The sequence below is a fragment of the Rhizophagus irregularis genome, chromosome 5 (genome assembly GCF_026210795.1).
Source record: "Rhizophagus irregularis chromosome 5, complete sequence".
NCBI lineage: Eukaryota > Fungi > Glomeromycota > Glomeromycetes > Glomerales > Glomeraceae > Rhizophagus > Rhizophagus irregularis.
Genome location: NC_089433.1, coordinates 1539395 through 1563405, shown reverse-complemented (window position 1 = coordinate 1563405; position 24011 = coordinate 1539395). Strand labels below are relative to the sequence as shown.

General features: G+C 22.5%; 1 protein-coding gene across 1 annotated transcript; it reads left to right on the top strand.

Moving 5' to 3' along the window:
• Positions 1-16599: 16599 nt before the first annotated feature.
• OCT59_024868 (uncharacterized protein) lies at positions 16600-17212 on the top strand (the record flags this gene model as incomplete). Its single annotated transcript, XM_025325074.1, has 2 exons — positions 16600-16778; positions 16921-17212. The coding sequence occupies 2 exons, from the start codon at positions 16600-16602 to the stop codon at positions 17210-17212; spliced, it is 471 nt and encodes a 156-aa protein (XP_025183017.1).
• Between the last annotated feature and the right edge of the window lie 6799 nt (positions 17213-24011).

The following is a 24011-nucleotide window of genomic DNA, read 5'->3' as shown; positions in this document are numbered from 1 at the left end:
CATATTCGTAATTTCTTTTTTTATGGTAGGAAAATTCTAAAAGGAATAATACAAAGGGGGGTTATTATAATAAATAATAATATGATATTATGATATATTATGATATTATGATATATTATATGATATTATGATATTATGATATTATATGATATTATGATATATTTATTATATGATATTTATGATATTATTAATATTAGATATATTTATAATATATTATTATTTTATTATATAATATTTTTATAATCTTTTTATAATATTTTTTATAATATTTTATAATAACTTTTTATAATAACTTATGTATGTAATCGAAATTAAATTATTATTTCGAATGAACTTTTATATAGATAGAAATCGATCCTAATAATAATAATATGTTAAACGTGGAAAATTGTTATATAAAATAGCTCTCGGTTGAGATCGATCTCTTCACGACTATCAACTCATCCAAATTTAGAAAATGGTTTGTTCATCTTCTAGTTACAACAGAGTTTAAGATAAACTCCGTAAACTCCGGACAAAAGTAATTATAATGATAACTTTATTTAGACGCTGCATTTGGTACATAATTCTGGTAATCATTTTTTTTTTTAATTTAATTTTACCGAATATATTAAAATTTCATGCACGCAGTTATTAGTTATCGCGTGTACATGATGAAAAAAGATACCAATAACCTGATTGCTTAACATTCTACGAAAGGATATGTGGCGCAATATTAATTAACCGAAATAATAAATTTATAAAAACGCCAATCACAATATTTTTTTATTTTTATTTTTATTTTTAATTTTTTTTTTTAATTTTTTTTCTCCATTTTTTTATTTTTCCTCCATATTTTTTTTTTTTTTTTGTGTTTTGTATTTTTTTTTTAATAAAAAGGAACCATGGGAACCATATGGATACAAAGGAAATTTTTTTAAAAAAAATCTTTATTTATGATAAAGATGATTGGTTCGATTATCAATAATCGATAAATCGAATGGTACGTTTAAAAAAAATTTTTTGACTTCAAAATATTTATACAAAAAAACTTATTATTTACGGTATTTACATTTTTAATAACATAAAACAATTCATTTTACAAATTAGATTACAAAGTTTTAAGTGAAACAATATTAATAAAAAATAATTGGCTCCGATATATCATTGAAAATTTTTTTATTTTCAAAAAAAGAAAATTTCAAAGAAAAAAAGAAAAAAATAAATAATAACAATAATAATAACAATAATAATAACATATATATATATATATATAATATAATAAAAAAAAAAATAAAAAAATTATTTATGGATATTATTTATAACAATCGATCTGATCACACTTAAAAAAACCTCAGATCAACTGCATCTATTATGCGGTAGAACATTTAAATAATCTTTGGATTCGAATGATAAATTTAGTTAGTATTACTAAAGCAATGATCGAACAAACATGAGTAAATTGAATGTGTATTACAACCGCAATGTTATGGTAACATTATATTTCCTTTTTAATGAATTTCAATAAGAAAATAATTTTTAATTATCTCATATATCTCCCTCTATTAAAAATTTCCTTTTATGAAAAGATTCTAAACCAAATAAAGGTGTTGTAATAGTTACCTCCTTAAAGAATAAAGATCGAGAATTATTTTTTTTAAAATTAATAATTACAACATAAATAAACAAGAATATAATCTTGATTTTTTTTTTGTACAAATGAATTAATATATTTGTAAATGGTACTACCCTTTTTTTTACCTGTCAAATTAAAAATAAACTTCAATATTTGATGGCTAAAAAACTCTCTTGTTACACTGGTTACCAAATAAAGTAATTTTGAATTTTTTTTATTAAAAAAAATATGAAAAACTTGTTTAAAAAAAAAAATTTTTTTTTTTTTTTGGGGGCTAAATATTTATTACGTTTCCATATTGTGACCATATGTTTCGAAAAAAAAATGTGATAAAACTCTAAAATATCCTAAAATGTCCCTAAAATAACCTAAAATATCCAAACTACCAAATTTCTAAAACCGATATAAATAATACAAAATATCCAAATATTCAAATATCCATTTCATAATATCCGATCATAACCGATCAAAAATTTTGAAACATTTTAATTTTTTTTTTTTTAAAACAAATGTGATACCCGATATATATAAATATTTTTGTTATTTATAATCGGAGTCTTATACCTCCATCCTGGTATTAGCCGCAAATTTGTTTACAATGTGGCATAGCTTAAAAGATTACCTAATTTGGTAACTAATATGGGTCATTTTCAAGCCGCGATTGTATCACCGAAACGCAAAGTGTACAAAGAATTTACGGTAATTTTATAAAGAAATTCTTTGTTGCCACTATAAAGATGGAACATAGAACATTGAAAGAATTTTCCATCAAAATCATGAATGAATTACCAATAAGAGAAATAAAAAGCCTCACACAGCCAAGCCACTTTTCTACACTGAAAATGAAACTTTATGCAGGATGTTAACGCCTCATCCCAAAATTGATTTAACTTATTTTATTATTAATAAATTCCGAATATCCAATTTAGTAGAGGGCGTGGCAATTTCAAATTCATTCGCATATTAGGTTATGTGTACGCCATATAATTTTAAAAAAGGTAATGTGATTATTTGACGCGAAAAAATAAAACAAAATAACAATGAATTTACCTTCTTTTTAAAAAAGAAAGGAAGTTTATTATCAATTGTGGTAATATAATTCCATAATTAACCTTTGATTTACATATAATATTTATCAATTCAAGTAATTCAAGTAAAGTCATTTCATCATTTTAAACCAAGTAAGAAAACCATTAACCATTGTATAAAAAAAAAGTAACATGAAAAAAAAAAATTTTTTTTTTATTATTATTGTTTATTATAATGGAAAAGTAAGAAATGTACGAATTTAATCGAGTTTTTCTTTTAAAATGAACGTAAGACTAAATGGAGTTTCTTTTCCCCCCCTATTTTTTTTTTTCTATTCGGAATTTCCGTTATCAACCAATTTTTTTTTTTACACAATTGAACGGGAAAAAAATTTTTATACAGTTCATTATAATAATTATATCTTTTATTATTTTTTATTATTTTTAATATATTTGTATATATATACATGTATGTATAATATGTATGTATGTATGTATATTACTTATTATATTTTTAGATTTTTTAGACATTTACACATGCGTTTGATTGTTATTTGATGTTTGACCGGTTTAAAATTTTCGCTTTTTTTTTTTTTTTTTAGATGATTGTAAAAGATAAAGTTGGACTTATTGTAATATTTCTATTTCCTCTCTTGATAATTAAGATGAATTAAAATAGAAATCCATTATCCATCCTTAAAAAAAAAAAAAAATTGTAATTCCCTGATTGATTGATATTCAAATGATTTACCGTATAATTCAATGAAATCCAGCCTTTTTTTTTAATTAATTAATTTGTAACCAATTGCTTGGCATCGACCGTTTATTCGATTGATTATATATTCATTGATAACGTAATTTACCCGAGTGCACTATTAAAAAATTAGTTAATATCATATGTAATAGTAATAAAAAAAGTAATTTAAAAGAAGTACGCCCGTTACAATAATTTACAATATTATAATATTACAATATATATTAAATATTAAATATTTTAAATATATAAAAAATATAAAAATATAAAATATAAAATATTACAAAAACAACAACAATAATAATAAAAAAAAAATTTTTTTTTTCTCTCTCCCTTTTAATTATGATTTAACCATAAATTATTAACATGCAACATATTTTGTTTAAAGCAAAAAAAAAAAAGATGGTACCAAGGTGATAAATAATATAATAATATAATAATATAATAATATTTTAATCTAAAAAAAAAAATAATTAAAATAATCTTATCACAATAATAAAATAAATAAAAAAAAAATTTAACTATGAAAATTAACAAAAAAAGTCATTACCGGTTTTTGTTCCAATAATATATATATATATATATATGTTATTTTATGTGTTCAAATTTTTTAATGTATAATAACAATATAATTTAAATTACATGATGATAAAAAAAAAAAAAGAGCCGGCCGAATAATTAACGGCCGTTAAAATAAATAAATATATATATATATAATCACACAAGTTTTTTTTTTAAAAAAAATAAATGATTATTTTGTTCTAACGTTCTTTTTTTTTTAAATTGATTTGTATTCCGTAATTAGGTATTACCGAATTACCGAATTACCGAATTATAATGATAAAAAGAATAAAAAAGAACGCGCGCCTTATCTATTATAATATTACCTTTTTTTAATCTTTATTTATCTTATCATTTCATTAGAATTGAAGAATCTTCTTTATGAAGTCGTACGATAAAAACAAATAAATAAATTTAATATAACATATATATAAGGGTTATTTCAATTTGAAAAAAAAAAGAGATTGATACTTTTGAACAAAAATAAAAAATGATAAAAAATCATCGAATCATCACTTTATGTGATTAATGTGATTATAAGATAATAAATATTGACAAAAAAAGTTCGGTTGGCACCGTTTTGTTGATCAAAATAATTATAACAGGTTATTAAATGTGTTAGGATGTAAAAATAAAAATAAAAATAAACGATTGAACGCAACGCAGTGACTACGCAACTCCACAAGTAAAATTGTGGAATTTAACGAATCAATTATCAATTCGTTAACCACGCCTCAATTGCACCGCCTCATAACTATAACATCGCCTCCTCAAATTCTGCGCCTCATCAAATTAGAATTAGTAAACCATCGCCTCTAATTTTTCGACACGCGATTTTTTATTATCCCAAGAATTTATTCGCGTGGCAGTGCGAGGCAAACAATTCATTATTTGAACCAATTTCTTTAAATAATAGCTTAATAATATTATAAATAATAACTAATAAGCCTCATAACTAAAACCATTCCACTTCGTTTCAAATTCTTTTGAATATCAATTATTAATTACAATTAATCGATAAAAAGGCTTCTACTGTGGCTCAAATTTACAAATATTTTTTCTTCAAGAAAAGTAAGAAAAGTGAAAAAATAAATAATAAGCAAATATCAAAACATTCTTTGTTTCGATTGATGGATTAAACCGGTGAGTACTGAGTAGTAAGAGTTAAACCAGTAAGAAAGGTAACCAATAAGAGAGGTAATAAGAAGTAAACCAGTGAGAGATAGACCAGTGTAAAAGGTGTAAAAGAGGCAAAAGAAACAAAAGAGACAAAAGAGGTAAAATGGGTAAAATGGGTAAAACAAGTAAAATAGGCAAAATAAGTAAAATAGGTAAAAATAAGTAAAAGAGGTAAACCAGTCCAATAAGACCAATGAGAATTAAACCAATGAGAGATTCTTTTTTTAACGAAAAATATTTAAAAAAAATTAGTATTCTTTGAACAATCGGTCGAGGCTTGAAAAAAAATGAAAATTCTTTTTTGAAAAAGAATATGAATGGCTTAACTCGATTGATTGGTTGATTGATTATTACTTGCGCGACTTTGCGCAATAAAAAAAATAAAAAAAATAAAATAAAAAAAATAAATAAATAAATATTGTTCTCAAATCATGAATGAATAACCCTTTTTTTTTCTCTTTTGTTATTTTTTTTTATTGTTTTTTTGCTTTTTTGCTTTTTTTTGCTTTGATTACCTTTTTCTTTTTTTCTTTTTTTCTTTTTTAGGGTTTCGATTGATGTTATACTTGCGCAATGTTGCGCAATGTATGATTTTATTGGATTTACGATTAAAATTGAAAAGAAAAAAAGTAATGTTTATTATGAGTTTGTATACCGCGCAATGTTGCGCATACATCTTTGAAATTTTATTTGAAATTCTTCTCTTTGACATTTTGGAAATAATAAATAAAAAGAATTCACCTTTTACACAAACAGGAATGCGTCAAATATAGTTAAATATACGCATCAATAAAAACGTACCATTATTGAATTTATTGAGAAAGTGAACAAGTGATTACATAACTTATAAAGTATACGAAGTATATAAAGTATAAAGTAAAGTATATAAAGTATGTAAAGTATATAAAGTATATAAAGTATACGAAGTATACGAAGTATATAAAGATATAAAGATATAAAGTATATAAAGTATACAAAGTATTTAAAGCATATTATTTAAAGCATATTATTTAAAGCACATAAAGTGATTTAGATGATAAAAATAAAAATAAAATTATATATATATATTTATACAAATATGTATTTATAAAAATACATATTTATAAATATAAAAGATACAATATTAAAAATATCTCTATTCTCCAATAATATTTAAAGAGGAAAAAAAAAATAATAATAATAATATATATATATTATATAAATAAATATATATAGAGAGACCTCGATTTACCGATTGATAGAATTATAGAATGATAGAATGATTAGAATGATTAAAATGATAAACCTCAAAGGGTTCGAAATTGGGTAAACTTTACGAAATGAGGCTGATAAAATAAGAATTAATAAAGTTAAAATCAAAAAAAAAAAAAAAAAAAAAAAAAAATATATATAATTTAAAATATAAATTTTAAACCTAATTTAAAAATACTTTATTATTATGATATATTATTTATTTATTTATTTTTTCCTTTAAAAAAAAAAATAGATATTTAATGTACTGCGGTGTAATGTAAATAAATCATGGAACCAAAAAATTCATCATTTTTTTTTTTTTTTTTTGAATTTTTAATTCTCATGAATGGTATAATATTAGTCTGCATGATAATATTATGAAGAGTTGTAAGTATTGCACAACATAACGATTTACATTATAGTTATATATTTGCATTGTAACTAAAACGACGATTATATTTATATATGGATATCTTATTTCTTTTTTTATTAAATGTAATGATAATTTATTATAAAAAATATTGTAATGCAGTTGTAACCAATCTAGTCAAAATCGAACATATGTCAAAAAAGATACATAATTTTTACCTAATTCTTAAGTTTCATTTTATATCACAATTCGAATTTATCACTTTCATTTCATACCAAAAAAAAAAACATTTTGAAATTATGGGGTATATGATGATATTTATGACGATGTACTTAATTAGTCATCATTCTTATGCAATAAGAATGACTTTTTTTTCGTGACACAAAAAGTTTGAAAGAAAAAAAAAAGTTGAGAAACTTTATCAGAATTTTCACGAGCTTTCCGAATTTTACAATTTTCATCCCTTTTTTGTGATAAACGGGATCGTTTTGAATTGCAAATTCCGTAAATCATCATCATCTTATTCAACAATTATGGAATTAATTTTATTTTGGATAATCAATAATGATCTCGGAAAATTTACTTTTTGAAAGGTTTTAAGGGATGTTTAAAATAATAATAATATTAAATAATATTAATAATAGGTGAATAATAGGGGTGAATAATAGGGTGTATAAAAGGGTTCATTTAAAAAAAAATTTTTTTTTTTTCCAAAAAATTTTCCCAAAAATTCCAAAAAAAAAAAATTTTTTTTAAAAAAGTCAGGGTAATTTAAATTCAGATTTTTACCAAAATTATAATAAAAATAAATAAGGTAAAAAAAAAAAGGTAAGAAAGAGGCAAGAAAAAATATATATATATATTGTATATATATATATATATATATATGAAAATTGTAAAAATATAAAAAGAAAAAATAATAAAAATATAAAAACTTTTTGAGAAAAAATATTCAAAAATATTCAAAAATATTATAAATGAAAAAAAAAAATAATTAAAATTATTTAATTATTATTATTTAAAACGAAGGAATTTACAAAATGATTTCAACTGTTTCACACTTCTCAATTTGGAATATCTTTCTTTGTAAATTTGGCATTCATTTGTTTACATTTGGGATGGGAGGTTTTTTTTTTCTTTTAAAAATATCAGAAAATCATATGTCTTTGATGTAAATAAAATACTTTATTAGGATTTTTATTTACAAATACATTGAATAAATTTGGTTAAATTTGATGAGAATATTTCACCGATCACTGAAAAAGATTTTTTAGGAAGATTATTAAAAAAAGCGCGATCTAGATTTCTTGGCATCATCGGATTAAACTCAGGGAAACATTAATAATATCACATATTAAATTGATTGGTACCTTGATAGGAAAAAAGAAAAAACAGAATGGTCAAACGTATCACATAACAAAATAAAACCCTTATGTTACACCAAAAACATTAAAGGCGATAAAAGCAAAGAAGTGGTGTTTCCATACGATCGGTAAGAATGACTATTTAAGATTTACCATCTTTAATAATTGTATTGGTTCTTCTTTTCTTTTTGAATCATTAGAATTATTAGAATTGTTAGAATTGTTAGAATTGTTAGAAATTATTTGAATTGTTAGAATTAAAGTTTTCGTCATCCCAAATTTTCGGCATTTTTTGGATTAAAAAAATAAAGAATTTAAAATTTTTTTTAATTGAATGGAGTTTAAAAAAGGATTAAAAGGATTAAAAGGATTAAAAGAATAGGATAAAAAGTTTCTAATTTTAGATTTTAAGTTTTTTCTCATTATTATTAACAATTAATAAAAATAAAAGAAACACACGTTAAACATTGATAAAATATCGGGTGTTTTTGTTGATCGATTCTTAATTGGTTTAAAAAAGTAAATTTATTTATTATTATTTGTTTGATTTATTTATTTATTTTTTTCCAATTTTTCTAAAAATTATAATAATAATAAAATTTAAATTTCAAAAGAAGATATTTGCAGAAAAACGCGTCTTATAGTATAAATAATGATAGGATATAATAAATTTATAAATTTTTAGATTTAATTACTTAATTATTATTATTTATTATTATTCTGTATTATCTTGCTGTTGTTTGTTATTATTATTTTATTATTTTTTTTATTATTATCATTATCCATATTATCATATTATTATTATTGTTATTATTATTATTATTATTATTATTATTATTATTATTATTATTATTATTATTTAGTTATTTAGTGTCATTTAGGTCATTTAGGTGATTTAGTTGAAATTGTATATATATAGAAATATCCAAATCGACATTTTATTTTTTTTTAGGGGATGTTGTAAGAAAGCTTATCTTATTTAGTAAATACTAAATAATAAATAAATTTATACTTTATAAGTAAATACAGTTTTATATTTTATATTTTATAAGTATATACAATTTTATATCATATATCATATATATATATATATCATAATATACAAGTTTATTTGTTATATATAACAATCTTACAATCAATTTAATCAAATTTTTATATGTATATACAAAAAAGAAAAGAGCCTGCCATTTTTGGTTTACCACCAAGAAAAAAAGGTTTGATGATTTTAGTGGTATTTGGTTCCCTTGTAGTATTGGTACGATTATTTGTTGTGTGATTATAAAAAAAAAAAAATTTTTTATTTATTTTGTTTTAAATGTTGTGTTGATGAATTGATTGATTGATGTGGTGCGTGCGAGTAAATTCTTTTATGAATGAATTCCGATTTAGTGTGTGAATTCTTTTTTAGGTATGTGGAAAGTAATAAAAAAGTTATTTATCATTGTGCAAAAAAGAATCATACCCGATGTGTGTTTTTTGTCCTGATTGATAATGTAATGTATGTAATGTGAAAATATAATGTGAAATTTATATAACAAATATATTTTTTACAATTAAATAAATTAAAATACATGAATGAAATTTTTTTTTTTTTTTTTTTTTGTATGAACACATATTTATTCTTATTGTTTGCATAGAAAAAATAAATAAATAATAATAATAATAATAATAAAAAAAAGAAAAAGAAAAAAAAAGAAAAAAAAAGAGATTGAAAAGAAAAAAGAAAGAAAAAAAAAAAAGGAAAAAAAATCTTTTTTTTTTTTTTAATATATCGATATCGAAAGAATTTTATTTTATCTTTTTTTTTATGTTTATTTATTTATTTTTTTGTAATAAAAAAAGAAATTTCAGAAATTTCTTTTTTGTAATAATCACAAAAAGGAAAATTGTTTTTTTTTTACAAATAAAATTTTTTTTATTTTTTTTTATTTTCTAAAATTTTTTTTTTATTTTTTATTTTAAGGTTCCCGTAATGAAATAAAATAAAATAATAAATAAATAAATAAATATGTATATATAAATATACATACATTTTGTACTGTATAAATAAAATTTTTCTTCTCCTCCTCCTCAAAAAAGTAAATAAACAATATATATATAATATATATGTATACAGTATATTATACACATACACAAATAACACAAATCACACACACACATATTTTTTGTACAAAAAATCTTACAATGCGATAAATGCGATATCAAAGAAAAAAAATTTTAATGAGTAAACAAAAAAACAAAAAAAAATTAGATTAAATCTAGTTATTCGGTGATTAGCGTTATTCTAAAAATATAATTTTGGTAAATGGGTACATTTATTTATTTTATTAGATCACGGTCTGTCACAGGTCTTACGAACGGATTATATTGTTTTGATGTAAACTATGTAAACTGATTAAACCGATTAAAACCGATATTATTGTTGATATCTGTTTTAGATTTATAAAATCCCTGATTATTCGGAATTCTGAATGGAAATAGATTAACTGTAATATATAATATTAAAGTACATCTATTTTTTTGGGGGGAATTGGGGGAATTAAAAAATGAAATTAAAAACCGGCTTATCTCCGGTATTAAGTACTTATCCCCAAATTCCATCAAAATTCCACGCTAACTTAAAACTTTTAAACCTTTGTAATACACATATATATTCGTATATATTCATATATATTCGTGAGGATTGAGGAATTAACTAAAAGATAGAATAACAAAGAATAAACAAAATGATTAAATGATTATAAATATAATTATAATTAATAATTATATACAATTTACAATTTATACGATTTATTCAATTTATACAATTTATAATAATTTATAATTTATAATAATTTATATACGCTTATTACTAATGATAATTAGTCAAATTTAGTAAATCTGGTAAGGAAAACTCCGATAAAGCTTTTTGTTAAAAATATGAAACAGATCAGGAAATATTAAAGCCATGTGTTTTAATGTATACTAGGAGAATAACTTTAACGCGTTCGTCAATGATTTAAATCATGCAAAATGATGTTAATATTGTGAATGGAAAAATGAGCGACCGCGATTACGACTAAATTAGAATATTTCGGTCCGAATTAATATTTTGGGATACTTTGTCCCGAATTTGTCCCGAAAATATCTTCGTTTAATAATCTACAACAATTATGAATCAAGTGCATGTCAAGAAATTTTGCCGATACTATATTATTTCTCTTTTTTATTATGATCCTCTCTCTCTCTCTCCGTTCCGATACTTCTTTTACTATAAATTTCTTGATATCCTTAAAAAATTTTTAGTATCTTAACCTTGACCTACATTGATTTTTTCCTTAATAATGGAATTTTTTTAAAAAAAAAAAATTCCCGAAATCTAACCAATTATAATATCAAAATATCTTATATAAATTCCGCCGGAAAATCTTTGAATCTTTAATATTTTACATTTTACGTATATCCCCCAAAATCTCTTAAAACTTATCATGTCAATAATGTCGATTGATTATTTGTCAGAATGGAATTTTATATTCCCCATTTTCATCGTCAGTTATCCGAACTTAGTTATCCGAAAATTTTTTTTTTTTTTTTCCTTTAATAAAGAATATCCTCATTAAATTATCAAATGCTTTAAATATTCGATATTGGGGTTTATTCCTTATTGTTTGTTTAATTCCGGTCATCCCGTTAATTCCGGTAATTAAGATAATTATATCTTCATAATATTTTTTTTTCATATGAAAACCTTCAAAAAAAAAAAAAAAAAAAATTTTAAACTTCAGGTTTCGGGTTTCGGATTCAACTTGTTAAACAGGTATCTCCGAATTTCCGAAAAAAAAAACAAATCTCCATTTGATAAAAGTGATCGATCTGATCGAAGGATATGACGATTACGACAAATAAAAATAATAAGATTTTTTTAACCCTTTTATATTTTCCTTTTTATTTTTTTATTCTAATTTTTTTTTTTTTAAAAAAAAAATAATATTGTTTTTTTTTACAAAAGATGAAAATCTTTTAATACTAAATTTGGTAATTCATTCAATATATATATTGAGAAATTTGTGTATAAAAATTATTTTTGACCGAGATTCATTTGGAAGATCATTTCGTAATAAAATAAAAAGAAAAATTAGGTTATTTATTTTATGCACCTTTTTTTGCCAAGAGTTACGCGGTCGGAGATATATAAAGTAAAGTGTCAGTTTTTTTAATAGGTTATCGCGGTATTCCCCTTTATTTGGTGATTGATTATGTCGATTATTTAAGATCACGCCACCATTTTTCTTAAAAGATTTTCCAAATGATATCAATATAATAATTCATTGATGATAATAATGTAATTATTATTATTATTATTATAATTATAATAATGTGAAATAATTTATATGCTTAATTAATAACTTTGTTACTTTTAAAAGTTAAAAAGGGTGAAAAATCGGGGTTAGATGTATTTAAATCGGACTACTCGGAAATTAATCTAATTTTCTAATTTTGGTATTATAATAATAAATGATGAATTTTTAATTCCGGTCAATGGTATACCTTGTTTTGGACTTTTGGATTATGGATTACCAAGAAAAAAAAATTTTTTTTTTTTCTTTTAAAAAAGTTGATCATTAAAAGGTTAGTTAATTAAAAGGTAAAAAGTAAAAAGTAAATGGTAAATGGTAAATGGTTAATAAGGTTAATAAGGTTAATTTAAAAAAAAAAGTGATATTAAAGAAATTATAAAAATTTCAAAAGGTAGGTTTATACGATAATTAAAAGGTAATAATAAAAAATTGACCACCGGGAATTATTAAAATCACATGATATAATTTCCAAATTGTATGATAGTATTATTGATAGCATTATTGGTAGTATTGTTGATAGTATAATTGGTAGTATTATTGATAGTATTATTAAATTTTTTAAAATTTTTAACCTTGTTAATAAAAAAAAATTAAAAGAATATTTTTTAAAAAAAATGTTACTATAAAAAAACTTTTTAAATCCAATAAAATGCCGTAATTCTGTAATTCTGATACTTTGTAATCCCGATTTCCAAAAATCCTGAAATTGAAAATCCAGGCTATTTCAAAAATCCCAACACTTACAAAATCCCGAAATTCAATAATCCTGATATTTATCAAAATCCCGAAATTCAATATTCAATTTCAAATATTTCAATTCATTTTAATAAGCTTATTGTTGAATAATATATAGTTTTTCATGACTAAAATATGTAAAAATATGAAGACTATCTGTAACAGTTTTTGTGAAGTGAGAAAAGTTTACTTTTTAATATAAATCTAATTATATATAAATTTTTAATTAATTATAAATCTATCGGTATATTGAATTTCGGGATTTTATGGCTTAGGATTTTCAATTTCTTATATATATATATACGGGATTTTCAGTTTTTGACAGTATGAGTGTCGAGATTATAAATTTAGAGATTTCGTAAGATTAATGCACAGTACAATATCGGAAAAATTCTTGCCGAAGAATAGGGGCTGTGCGCGTAATTACTAATGAAGTTCCGGGAATTGCTTTCACCTGCAAAATTTCCTAATTGTGGAAAAAAGAATTATGATACATAACTAACTACGAATCTATCGAATTAAAAAGTGGCACCTTTGAGTACAATGTTCTTTATTGCGTCATCGCGTTTTTGTACTGCGTGTGCGTTTGCAAGTTCTTTTGTTTGTATAATCAATTCGCTTTGCTTTTGTAAAAAGAAACCTGAAGATTAGTTTAAAGTTTGTGGTTATAGTATAATGTACATAAGGTTTGATGAAAATTTTTAAGTAATAATATTGATAAATTAATGATTTAAAGTTTTTGTAGATAATGAATTCTTAAATTTTTAAATAATGTTTAATTAAAATTTTGTTTAAAAAAAAAGTTTAAAATTTGAAAATAAAGTTTTAATTAACAATGTAAACGGAGAAATAAAGTTTGATATAATAATGTAAACCTTAAATGATCTGGATGCCTTGTGAGTTTATTAGATTTGCTTTTATCTTGCAGTTTGTACCGTTTTATTGTATTCTTCCTCCATGCTGTTGTGCCTATATGTGTGCAACCCTGAATTGTGTTTCCATTTTCTTTGCATGTATTTATACGCATCGCTACCCAATTTGTGCAATGTTGATTTATATTTTTTCCTTCACGCTAATCATTCTTTATCTCCTCCGATATGTCTGCTTCAAGTGAGTCTTCTGTATCATATAAAAGAACCCTGAATTGTGTTTCCATTTTCTTTGCATATATTTATATGCATTGCTACCCAATTTGCGCAATGTTGATTTATATTTTTTCCTTCACGCTAATCATTCTTTATCTCCTCCGATATGTCTGCTTCAAGTGAGTCTTCTATGTCATATAAAAGAAGATTGCAAAGAGAAAGAGCTGAACGTCACCGACAAAGAAGATTCTGTTTTTATCTGGGAAATATGGATCAGATGTGTTACACTGTCAAGATTTGTTTGTATGAGTCTATGAGAAGGATCGAAACAGCAGCCTAAGTTTGCTATGTGCGGTTGGCAAGGTCCACTTACTCCTGTGCTTGATCCTCCCCTTTATCTACTTGATTTATATATTCATCCTGTTCAGAAGCATTAAGTTTTCGTAAAAACATCAGAGCTTATTACAACGGAATTTTGGCATACTCATCTTTTGGTACTAAGCCGATTGACGAAAACTTCAAGGTAAAGGTGAATTTTAAAATTCATGGCCAAATTTATCATCGCATAGGATCTTTGATATCAAAACACAGTATTTGCTCAGCTCTATATTTATGACTGATTATGAAAATAACAATCAGCTTCACGTTATGTGTGATCTGAATGCCAAAATTTTGCAGAGTTTGCAGGATATGTTAGATACTTATAACCAATATATCCAGAATTTTCACCAAGAGATTTGCTTCAAAATGATAGTGATCATTCACATAATGCCCATCATTACAACGCTCCCCCGTGCTTCGATGTTGCTGCAATTATAGTTGGTGATGGTTATGAAATTGAACTGTCTAGATAGGACTCGCTTACTTATAATAAAGGTCACCATAAAAAATTGGCCCTTTACTAATAGTTTTTACCTTATTTTTTTCTTAAATTCTATTGGTTAATTAGCTAAAAAGGAAAAAAATCATAACAATGTAACATAAAATTTCCTTTTATAGTATGATCTACAAAGAATTTTATATATGATTTTTACCTTAGGCCTGGAGGTGACCTATCTTATAAGATAGCGCCCTGGTGATACAACTATAATAAGGTGGTAAGCAGAGTCCTGTCTAGATATTGTTCTTAATTTTTGACAAAGAATATCTGAATTATATATTCAAAAACATGACTGAATCCAAAAGTTTCGAAATCTGAAATGAAATCAATTCTGAAACTATTTTATAATTCTGACCAATTTTTTTGGTGTTGGCCAGAACCATATATAACACGTGACACTGATAAATGTTACATAAAGAAATTTTTCAGTGATGAAATTTTGTGTTACATCAATATTACACAAACTTTATAATGCCAGCCAGAAAACCCAACTTTCAACTTTTGGCTGGAGTTTCATTTTAGAATGATTGGCCAAATGTCAAATCCTGAAATTATTTCGAAATTGCCGAGTATATACTGCTGTTCCCAAACGGTTTTTTTTCATGGCCAACTGTATATTGCTTTGTCGAGAATTACTTCATATTAGAACATTAAAATTCTTATAAATAATGGTTGTGGAAACCCACATATAAATTTGTGCAAGTTAAACCAATTTTTTTAATCGTTCTTTATAAAATTTTGATTATCTTTATCACATACTCATGTGTATATATGAAGATTATCATTGTCATGTATATTGTATACGAGTTTTTTTTTAAATTTTTATTTTCACATTTATTGTTTCAATTTATTATTTGTTGCACCATCTGAATCACCTGTTGCGAAGCAGCAGGCTATAGCTAGTCATATATTAAAAAAAGGTGTTATTAACAAGACATTGGTATTAAATTACAGATGGTGGTTATGATAAAAAAAGATTGGCAAATGATAACTATCCCAGTGACACCCGAAAAAATTCTGCAATGTCACATCATGTGAGATTAGATGTGATATTTCCGCAACTGTTCAATAACCTTTTATGGAAATTCATTTATTCTGTATAACATAACAGTTTATTATACTATTATTACTATATAATTCCTTTATATAGAAAGTCTACTTGTATATATTTTTTGTAAAAAAAAATAATACTGAGCGTGAAAATATATTTTATTATTTGTTATTTCTTCCCATTTATATACCAATATATAATTCTTTAATTTTATTTACAAAAAAAAATAGGTAAATAAGTATGTACACGTTGTAAAATATGTAGAGATCTGCTACTTTTTCAAGGAAAAAATAAAAAGTTTTAAACAATGCAAGTTATGTCGTGATGAAGGAAAGCTTTATTATCAGCAAAACAAGGAAAATAGTGATCCTATAAATTATGATGAAAAAATTTACAATTATAAAGAAATGTTCACTGCATTAAAGAAATTAATTTATTCAGTGGGACAGGAAGAATATGTTAAAAGTTTTGATTGTGGAATAGCTTTTGTTCAAATAATTTCAATAGAAGGTTTTAATGGTTCAGTTAAAAAGATTGCAGATATTATAAAAAATATTATATGTGAAAGTGATGAATACTATTATATGTAAGTTCTTTTTAAAAGATTTTTTTTATTTATTATTTAATGATGATCTAATATAATATTTTACTAGAATTCATGATAGTTATTAATCAAAAAAAGAGAATTGTATTTATAATTTTTGCTACAAATGCTCACAAAATTCTAGTTTGGCAAAAAGACCTAAAAAAATTAAAGATCTATTAAAACAGCGTGATAAACGGTCTATTGAAAGATTTAATTGCAATGGGATACTTAAAATTAAAATAGATATTGATTCAAAAACTGCTATTGTTCAACTTTACCATGATTTAATTTATGATAGATCAGAAAAGTTTAATATAAATCAAGAGATTAAAAGCTTTATAAAAGATAGACTTTGTCAAACACCTGCAGAAATATTTAGTCAATTAGAAATCAATAATCTCAACTTAACACAAAAACAATGCTACTACTGGTAAACTGAACTAATTAAAAAAGAATTTTAAAAGGATCCAGATCAACTAAAATCAAGTTTATTATTACTAAAAGAAAATAATAAAGAGACAATTATGCAAGATATTGTAGGAGATATTAAATATTTTGCATTTATTACACCATACTTATTTATAATCAAGAGATCTTTATTGATGCAACTTGCAAGTATTACACTGTATTTTTTTTTTTGCTCTTTTTTTTTAATTATTTCTATTAATATCAGCGAAAAGTTTAGATGCTTTCAAAGAATTGCTCTGGCTAGTCCGTAGATATGCATTTTAGGCTCAGTCTATCTTGAAAAAGAAATAATCGATACCCTCACTACTTTCATACTTCTGGTATCATTTCATCATTATAGTTATCACAGAAGGATAACACCAAATCGTTGGGACTGGAATTATGGATGTCAGGAATTTATGAATTTAGGGATTTTGTATCAGATTCATTATTTTAATACAGATTAAAAAAAAAAGAAAAGTATGAACTAAATGGTTTCTAATTATTTCAAAAGAGAGTTCCATCATCTTATTCTTAGTAGAGTAGGATATAGGATTAGTATCAGACATGTGATTTATTTAAACATTTTATTAGTATTTTAAGTAAAGTAAACATTTCAGTAAAGTAAACATTTCCAAGTATTTTTTCCTAAATTCAGTAAAGTAAACATTTCGAAATATTTTTCTATACTGTATTTAGTAAAGTAATTTTATTACTATATTAATAAATCAAAAAATCCATTTGTTATATTATATAATTCTTTATTAAAAATACTTAAAATTTTTTTATAAATTTTATTTATAATTAATCTCTATATACTAGTATTGTCATTTTAGAAAAAAGTATTAATATATCAAATTATTAATTATTAGTAAATTTTAATAAATTGTAATTTGTAATGTTAAATGTTAATTAAGTACAGTCAACTCCCTCTATAGTCACTCCCGTTATAGTCACATTCTACTATATAGTCACACCAGTTGAATGTTCAAAATACTTTATTATTAAAATCTATCCTATATAGTCACAATCTATCTATAGTCACTATCACACCTATCCTCAAAAATCTTATATTAAAAAGAACCGTTTATAATCACAGTTATATAAAGAATATATTAAATAACTTGGCATCTAATAATCGTACAAAGATGTATCATAGCTTGTTAGAATCGTCTCACTGAGATGAATCGAATGGTGGTAGTTTTATCCTTTTGCGATCACTGGCTGATGAGTTATTCAACAAAATGTTAAGCATCAGCATTATATTTCTTGATTTACGTTTACTGCGCTATTTAACATTTTGCTAAATTTCTCGGTACCTAGTGATTGTAAAAAGACGATTAATAGCTCGTTGGAATCGCCTCATCAAGACGAATCGAATGGTGGTAAGCACATCTCTCTGTGATCAATATTAACGGAGTTACTACTTAAAAACCATTTAATATTTTTTAATTTCGGAAATTGATCTAGTGATTGGATTTCAATGTATTTTATACCATTAGATTTGTCGCATTAAGACGAATTGAATGGTAGTAAGATTGTCTCTCTAGGATCAATATTGGCAGAGTTATTACACAAAAACCATTAATATTTTTTTAATTTTAGAATTAATCTAGTGATTGGATTTCGATGTGTTTTATACCATTAGAACCGTCTCATCAAGACGAATCGAATGGCGGTAAGAACGTCTCTCTAGGATCAATATTGGCGGCGTTATCACACAAAAACCATTAATATTTTTTTAATTTCGGAAATTAATCTAGTGATTGGATTTCGATGTATTTTATACCATTAGAACCGTCTCATCAAGACGAATCGAATGGCAGTAAGATCATCTCTCTATGATTAATATTGGCGGAGTTACGATACAATAAAGTTTTGAGTATAATTTTGGCTAAAATTATGTTAATTTTTAGCCGGAATTATGATATACTAATATAAGAAATTTTTTATATAGTCACATCTCTTTATAATCACCAAATATGGACTGTCCCAAATGTGTGACTATAAAGAGAGTTGACTGTATTTAATTTTAGCCTAATATATTAATAATATATATTTATATTATAAAATAATATAAAAAATCAATATATTATTTTTATTAATTGTAAAAAAATTTAAATAGATAAAATAGATATCAAAAATTCAAAATATTCATTTTAATGAGATAAATCTAACAATTCTAAAATTATTAAAATTCAATTACTAATTCTTAAAATAGCAAAATTTAATGCTAAAAAGTTAATATAATTTTATATAAAATTTATTATAAGATTTATATAAAAATCAAATCTGAGTTTTTTTAGTATTATTTAGATTTTAATTAATATAAGATTTTGGATATTTTTAAAATAAATTATAAATTATAACTTTTAATAAATTATTAATCTATTTTTTTTTTAATATTTTTTAATATTTAATAATTCAATTTTAAGAAACTTTTTTTATTTTATAACTCTTAAATTTTATAATTTATTAAATTGAATTACTAAATGCTAAAAAATTTGTCAAAAGTCAATTATAATTTATATTTTAAATATTTAAAAATCTGTTAATATATTTAAGAAATATAATATTATTCAATAAGTTAATAAAATAAGATATAATAATTAAAATCTTTTTTATAAATAAAATAATATTTATTAATAATCTACTATATATATTTAAACTCTTTATTTTTGTTATAAATTCAATAAAATAATTGAAGTATTCTACTAAACAAATTTATATAAAGTAATTTTTTTATATTATTAATTATATATTTCTTTAAAATAAACCTATTACTTTACTATACTATATACCATATATTTTTATTATTTAAATACAATAATAATCTAATAATTAAGTAGTTTACCACTTTTGCCTATTAATATAATTTCAAAATTTGTTAATAATTTAAAATTTTTACTATTAATAAGTAAAATTCAATTTATTAAAAATTATTATATCAAATATTACTTTATTAAAATTTAAATAATAATAATTTCAAAATTTGTTAATGATTTAAAATTTTACTAATTTTCATTATACAGTAAAAATAGAAGTTTATATAATTGTACTTATACAATTAAATTCAATAAAAATTCTATTCAATTACATTTGAAAATTTAAAAAAATAAAAAAAATAATAATATAATATAATATATTATATTTTTATTTTTTAATATTTCTTGAAAAAATTAAATAAATTATATATGTTGCCAAAATAATTTTTAATTTCAAATTAATTTTAGCTTTATAATATAATTCTATAATATGTAATTAATGTAAATATAATTATCTGAAATTTGTCAGAAGATTTTACTGGATTTTAAAAAGTATAAAAAAGTTTTTAAATAATTTTAATTTTATTAACAATAATTTTAGTTAGATTTATATATATTTTAAATATATAAAGTTAATTAATAAGATGGAAATTATTAAAAATTTCTCTATATTTTCTGAATTTTAGCAAAAATTTCTACCAAGTTTTAATTGGTTATTTTTATATACTTTAAAATTAACTGAATTAATCCAAAATTAAAAAATTATTTTAATAACATTATTTATAAAATAAATATTAATAATTAAATAAAAAAAAAGTAAAGTTAAATATTAAAATATCTTACTTATATTAAATATTATAACTTTTATAATATGATTATAAAAAACTTTATTATAATTCACTTTAGAGAAATATATAATAAATGCCTTATATAGCAATTGCAAAGTGAAAATATTACAAACTGAAATAAGAAATTACATAAAATATTTGAATTAATATTAAAAGAATTTTACTTAATAATAAAATATAATTTAAAATATACTTTTATTATAAAATACAATTCAGAGAGAAAATTTTTTATTAAAAGAGTATTAATATCATTTAAACTTATCAAATATGTATTTAAAACTATTACAACATACTGAATTGAAAAAGAAATAATGTCAACAAAAATAATGAAATTTGTAAATAATCTAATTGGTAAGCCAGTATTGAAGAAGACTGATACACTATATATAATATAGATGTTATAATTTATAAATATAAGATTATCAAAAGATTCCTTTCAACAGGACAGAACATATACTTTTGAGAATTTAGAAAAGATCTTTAATACAATACTGGTATAAATATTCTTCTTATAAACTTCCAAAAATATTTTTGTGCTAGTGTTAAAACTGCTAAGAAACTTAAAATATACAATATTTAAATTATTGGTATACAAATTATTTCTTATATTATATATATATACTGATATATTAATATTGATATAACAATTTTTGTAGAAGATTGGATTATATTGTTGGAAATATCTCATAGGTTAGAAGTGCTATTTTTCTATTTGCTTTATCTTTTATAGAAGAATATATACATATTTTTGAGCTTATATTATACTATATATTCTGTTTTAGTTTTATAATACCTAATCCTATCAAAATAAGTTAATCATTTCAACAGTTTGAAATTACCTTATTTTACAATTATAATATTTATGTATTTAATGTTAATTGCATGCAAAACAGGCAAATTAATAATTAGATAAAGTTGTTTAATAGCGTTAAGGCTGCTTATATTTGAATTTTCATAAAAATATAATATTAAAAAAGAATTATAACTTCAAGGTGTTATTTCACCATTTTGATTAAATAAAATTAGCTGTTTACACTTAAAGTAAATTGGTAAATTATTTGTATATCAATTTTAATAAGATGTAAAAAATATACTATATATACTATATATAATAGTAACCAATTTTGAATAGAAATTAAAATATAAAAAAGTGTATTTATATGTATTGTTTGTTTTTAAATTAAAAACCTTATTTATTGAACAAAAAATGGTTAATGATTCAGGGCAAATCACATGAAAATTACATATTTCATTTGCAATCTCCTACAATTAAAAAACAAACAAAAATCACGCGCAGATCTTATCTGTTAATAAAAAAAATGACTCATTAAGTTCATCATGTGATCTTTTATCGAGTTAGGTTTCTCCTTTTTTTTTTTGCTTTACGATTCGATAAATTCAAAGATGTTTAGTTTTTGTAGCACAAATTTCCCCAACTAATATTTCGCCCCAATTTTTCTCCTCAATCTCTTTTAAAACATTGCATAAGAAAGTAATCATTGGACAATTTTTTTAAAAAAAAGAACTGATCATCTGTTCATGTATGTCTTGCGCGTTAAGTACGACTTTAGAATTAGAATAATTAAACATTTTCTCTTTGTTATTAGAACTTTATTTATAAAAGAGAACAAAAAGAAACAAAGAAAGATAAACTAGATTTAGAAATCAGAACGATGATGAAAATGATGTTGTGTAATATATGAAGATGTAGAAACGTGTTCGTATGGAAAGAATTGTTTATTGTAGTAGTCATTTTTATTCGGTCCGAAATCAAAATTTAAATTACCAGACAAGATTTTATCTGAGCTGATCCTGAGTCACCATTCATTAATATGTTCCACTACTTTAATGCTACCGAGAATTACTTAAAATGGAAATAAAAATATAGATCAAAGTTGAGGTACTTGACTTTGAAAAAAGATAGAAAGTAGAATAACATTTCAAGAAACTATTTACTTAAAATGGATAAATAATTCCTTATCGTTTCTCAAATTATACTCGTACATCATAACAAGTTTTTATACTTGGTGAAAGATTTGATTATAGATAAAACATAAGATAGAAAACAAGTAAATAAACAAGTATATCTAATGTATCCCAAACTTTAATTTTTGTCAGCCGTAATTACAATCTGTACATAATCAAGCACGTAAAAACCGATCTGATGTCAAAATTAATTATAAACAAAATAGTAATGAGATATTAATTAATCGACACGTTATCCCTTAGATAATTGTAGATGATTTGGAACAGGTCTTTGTGCCTGAAATTAGTTTTTAATTGTTGTTCTTTGTTTCATAAGTTTTTATACAATAAAGTATTCTCTTCCGGGGTCTATTCTAATTATATCTTATTTGTGTAAAAATTGTCTGATTTTTTTATTTATTTTTTTATTTATTTAATTTTTATTTACATTGTTTCTGAATTCGTTTTTTTTGTTTTAATTGATAACCAATACAAACGATATTAGATGGTACAAGTGGTGCAGATGGTACAAAAAAATGATGTAGCTGGTACACATACAAATTATTTGCGGGCTAACTTATCAAGTGAAATAATTTATAATTTTTTTTATGCATTTTTGTTTCCTCGTTTGAATTTCTTTTTTTTTTTGAAGTAGAAAAAAACATTTCCTTAATATTTCCTTAGTTCCTAAAATCTCGATGAAATTCTGCTGGTAAAATCCTGAAATTTTGCTGAGATTCTGTAATATGTATAATCCCTTTAAATTGAAATAATAAATTTTTTGTTATAAGTTTAATACAATTATTAAAGCAAATGATTTAGAAATTTAATAAATTACATTGCAGATTATTTATAAATTTCCATTTAATCTTTATCTTTTCTTTAAGTAAATTAATTAAAAGTCTCAAATCTCATAATAAATATTGTATGCTATTCCACGATCTCTCCGAATATCAATAATTCTTCTTTATCAACCAAACCTCTTTTTTGCTTTGGACGAAGAAATAATACATCAGCTTGAACATCTACTTGTTCTATTACTTTTTGTGATACCGCAAGCTCACAAACTTCACATTGTTTGAAAAAAAATCGATTTTCTAGTAAAATACAACAAAAATACATTAATTGTGATTGTAATTTTATTAGCGATGCAAAACGTCCGAATATAGAACTTAAATTATAATACGTTTAATTTTTTTTTTTAAATA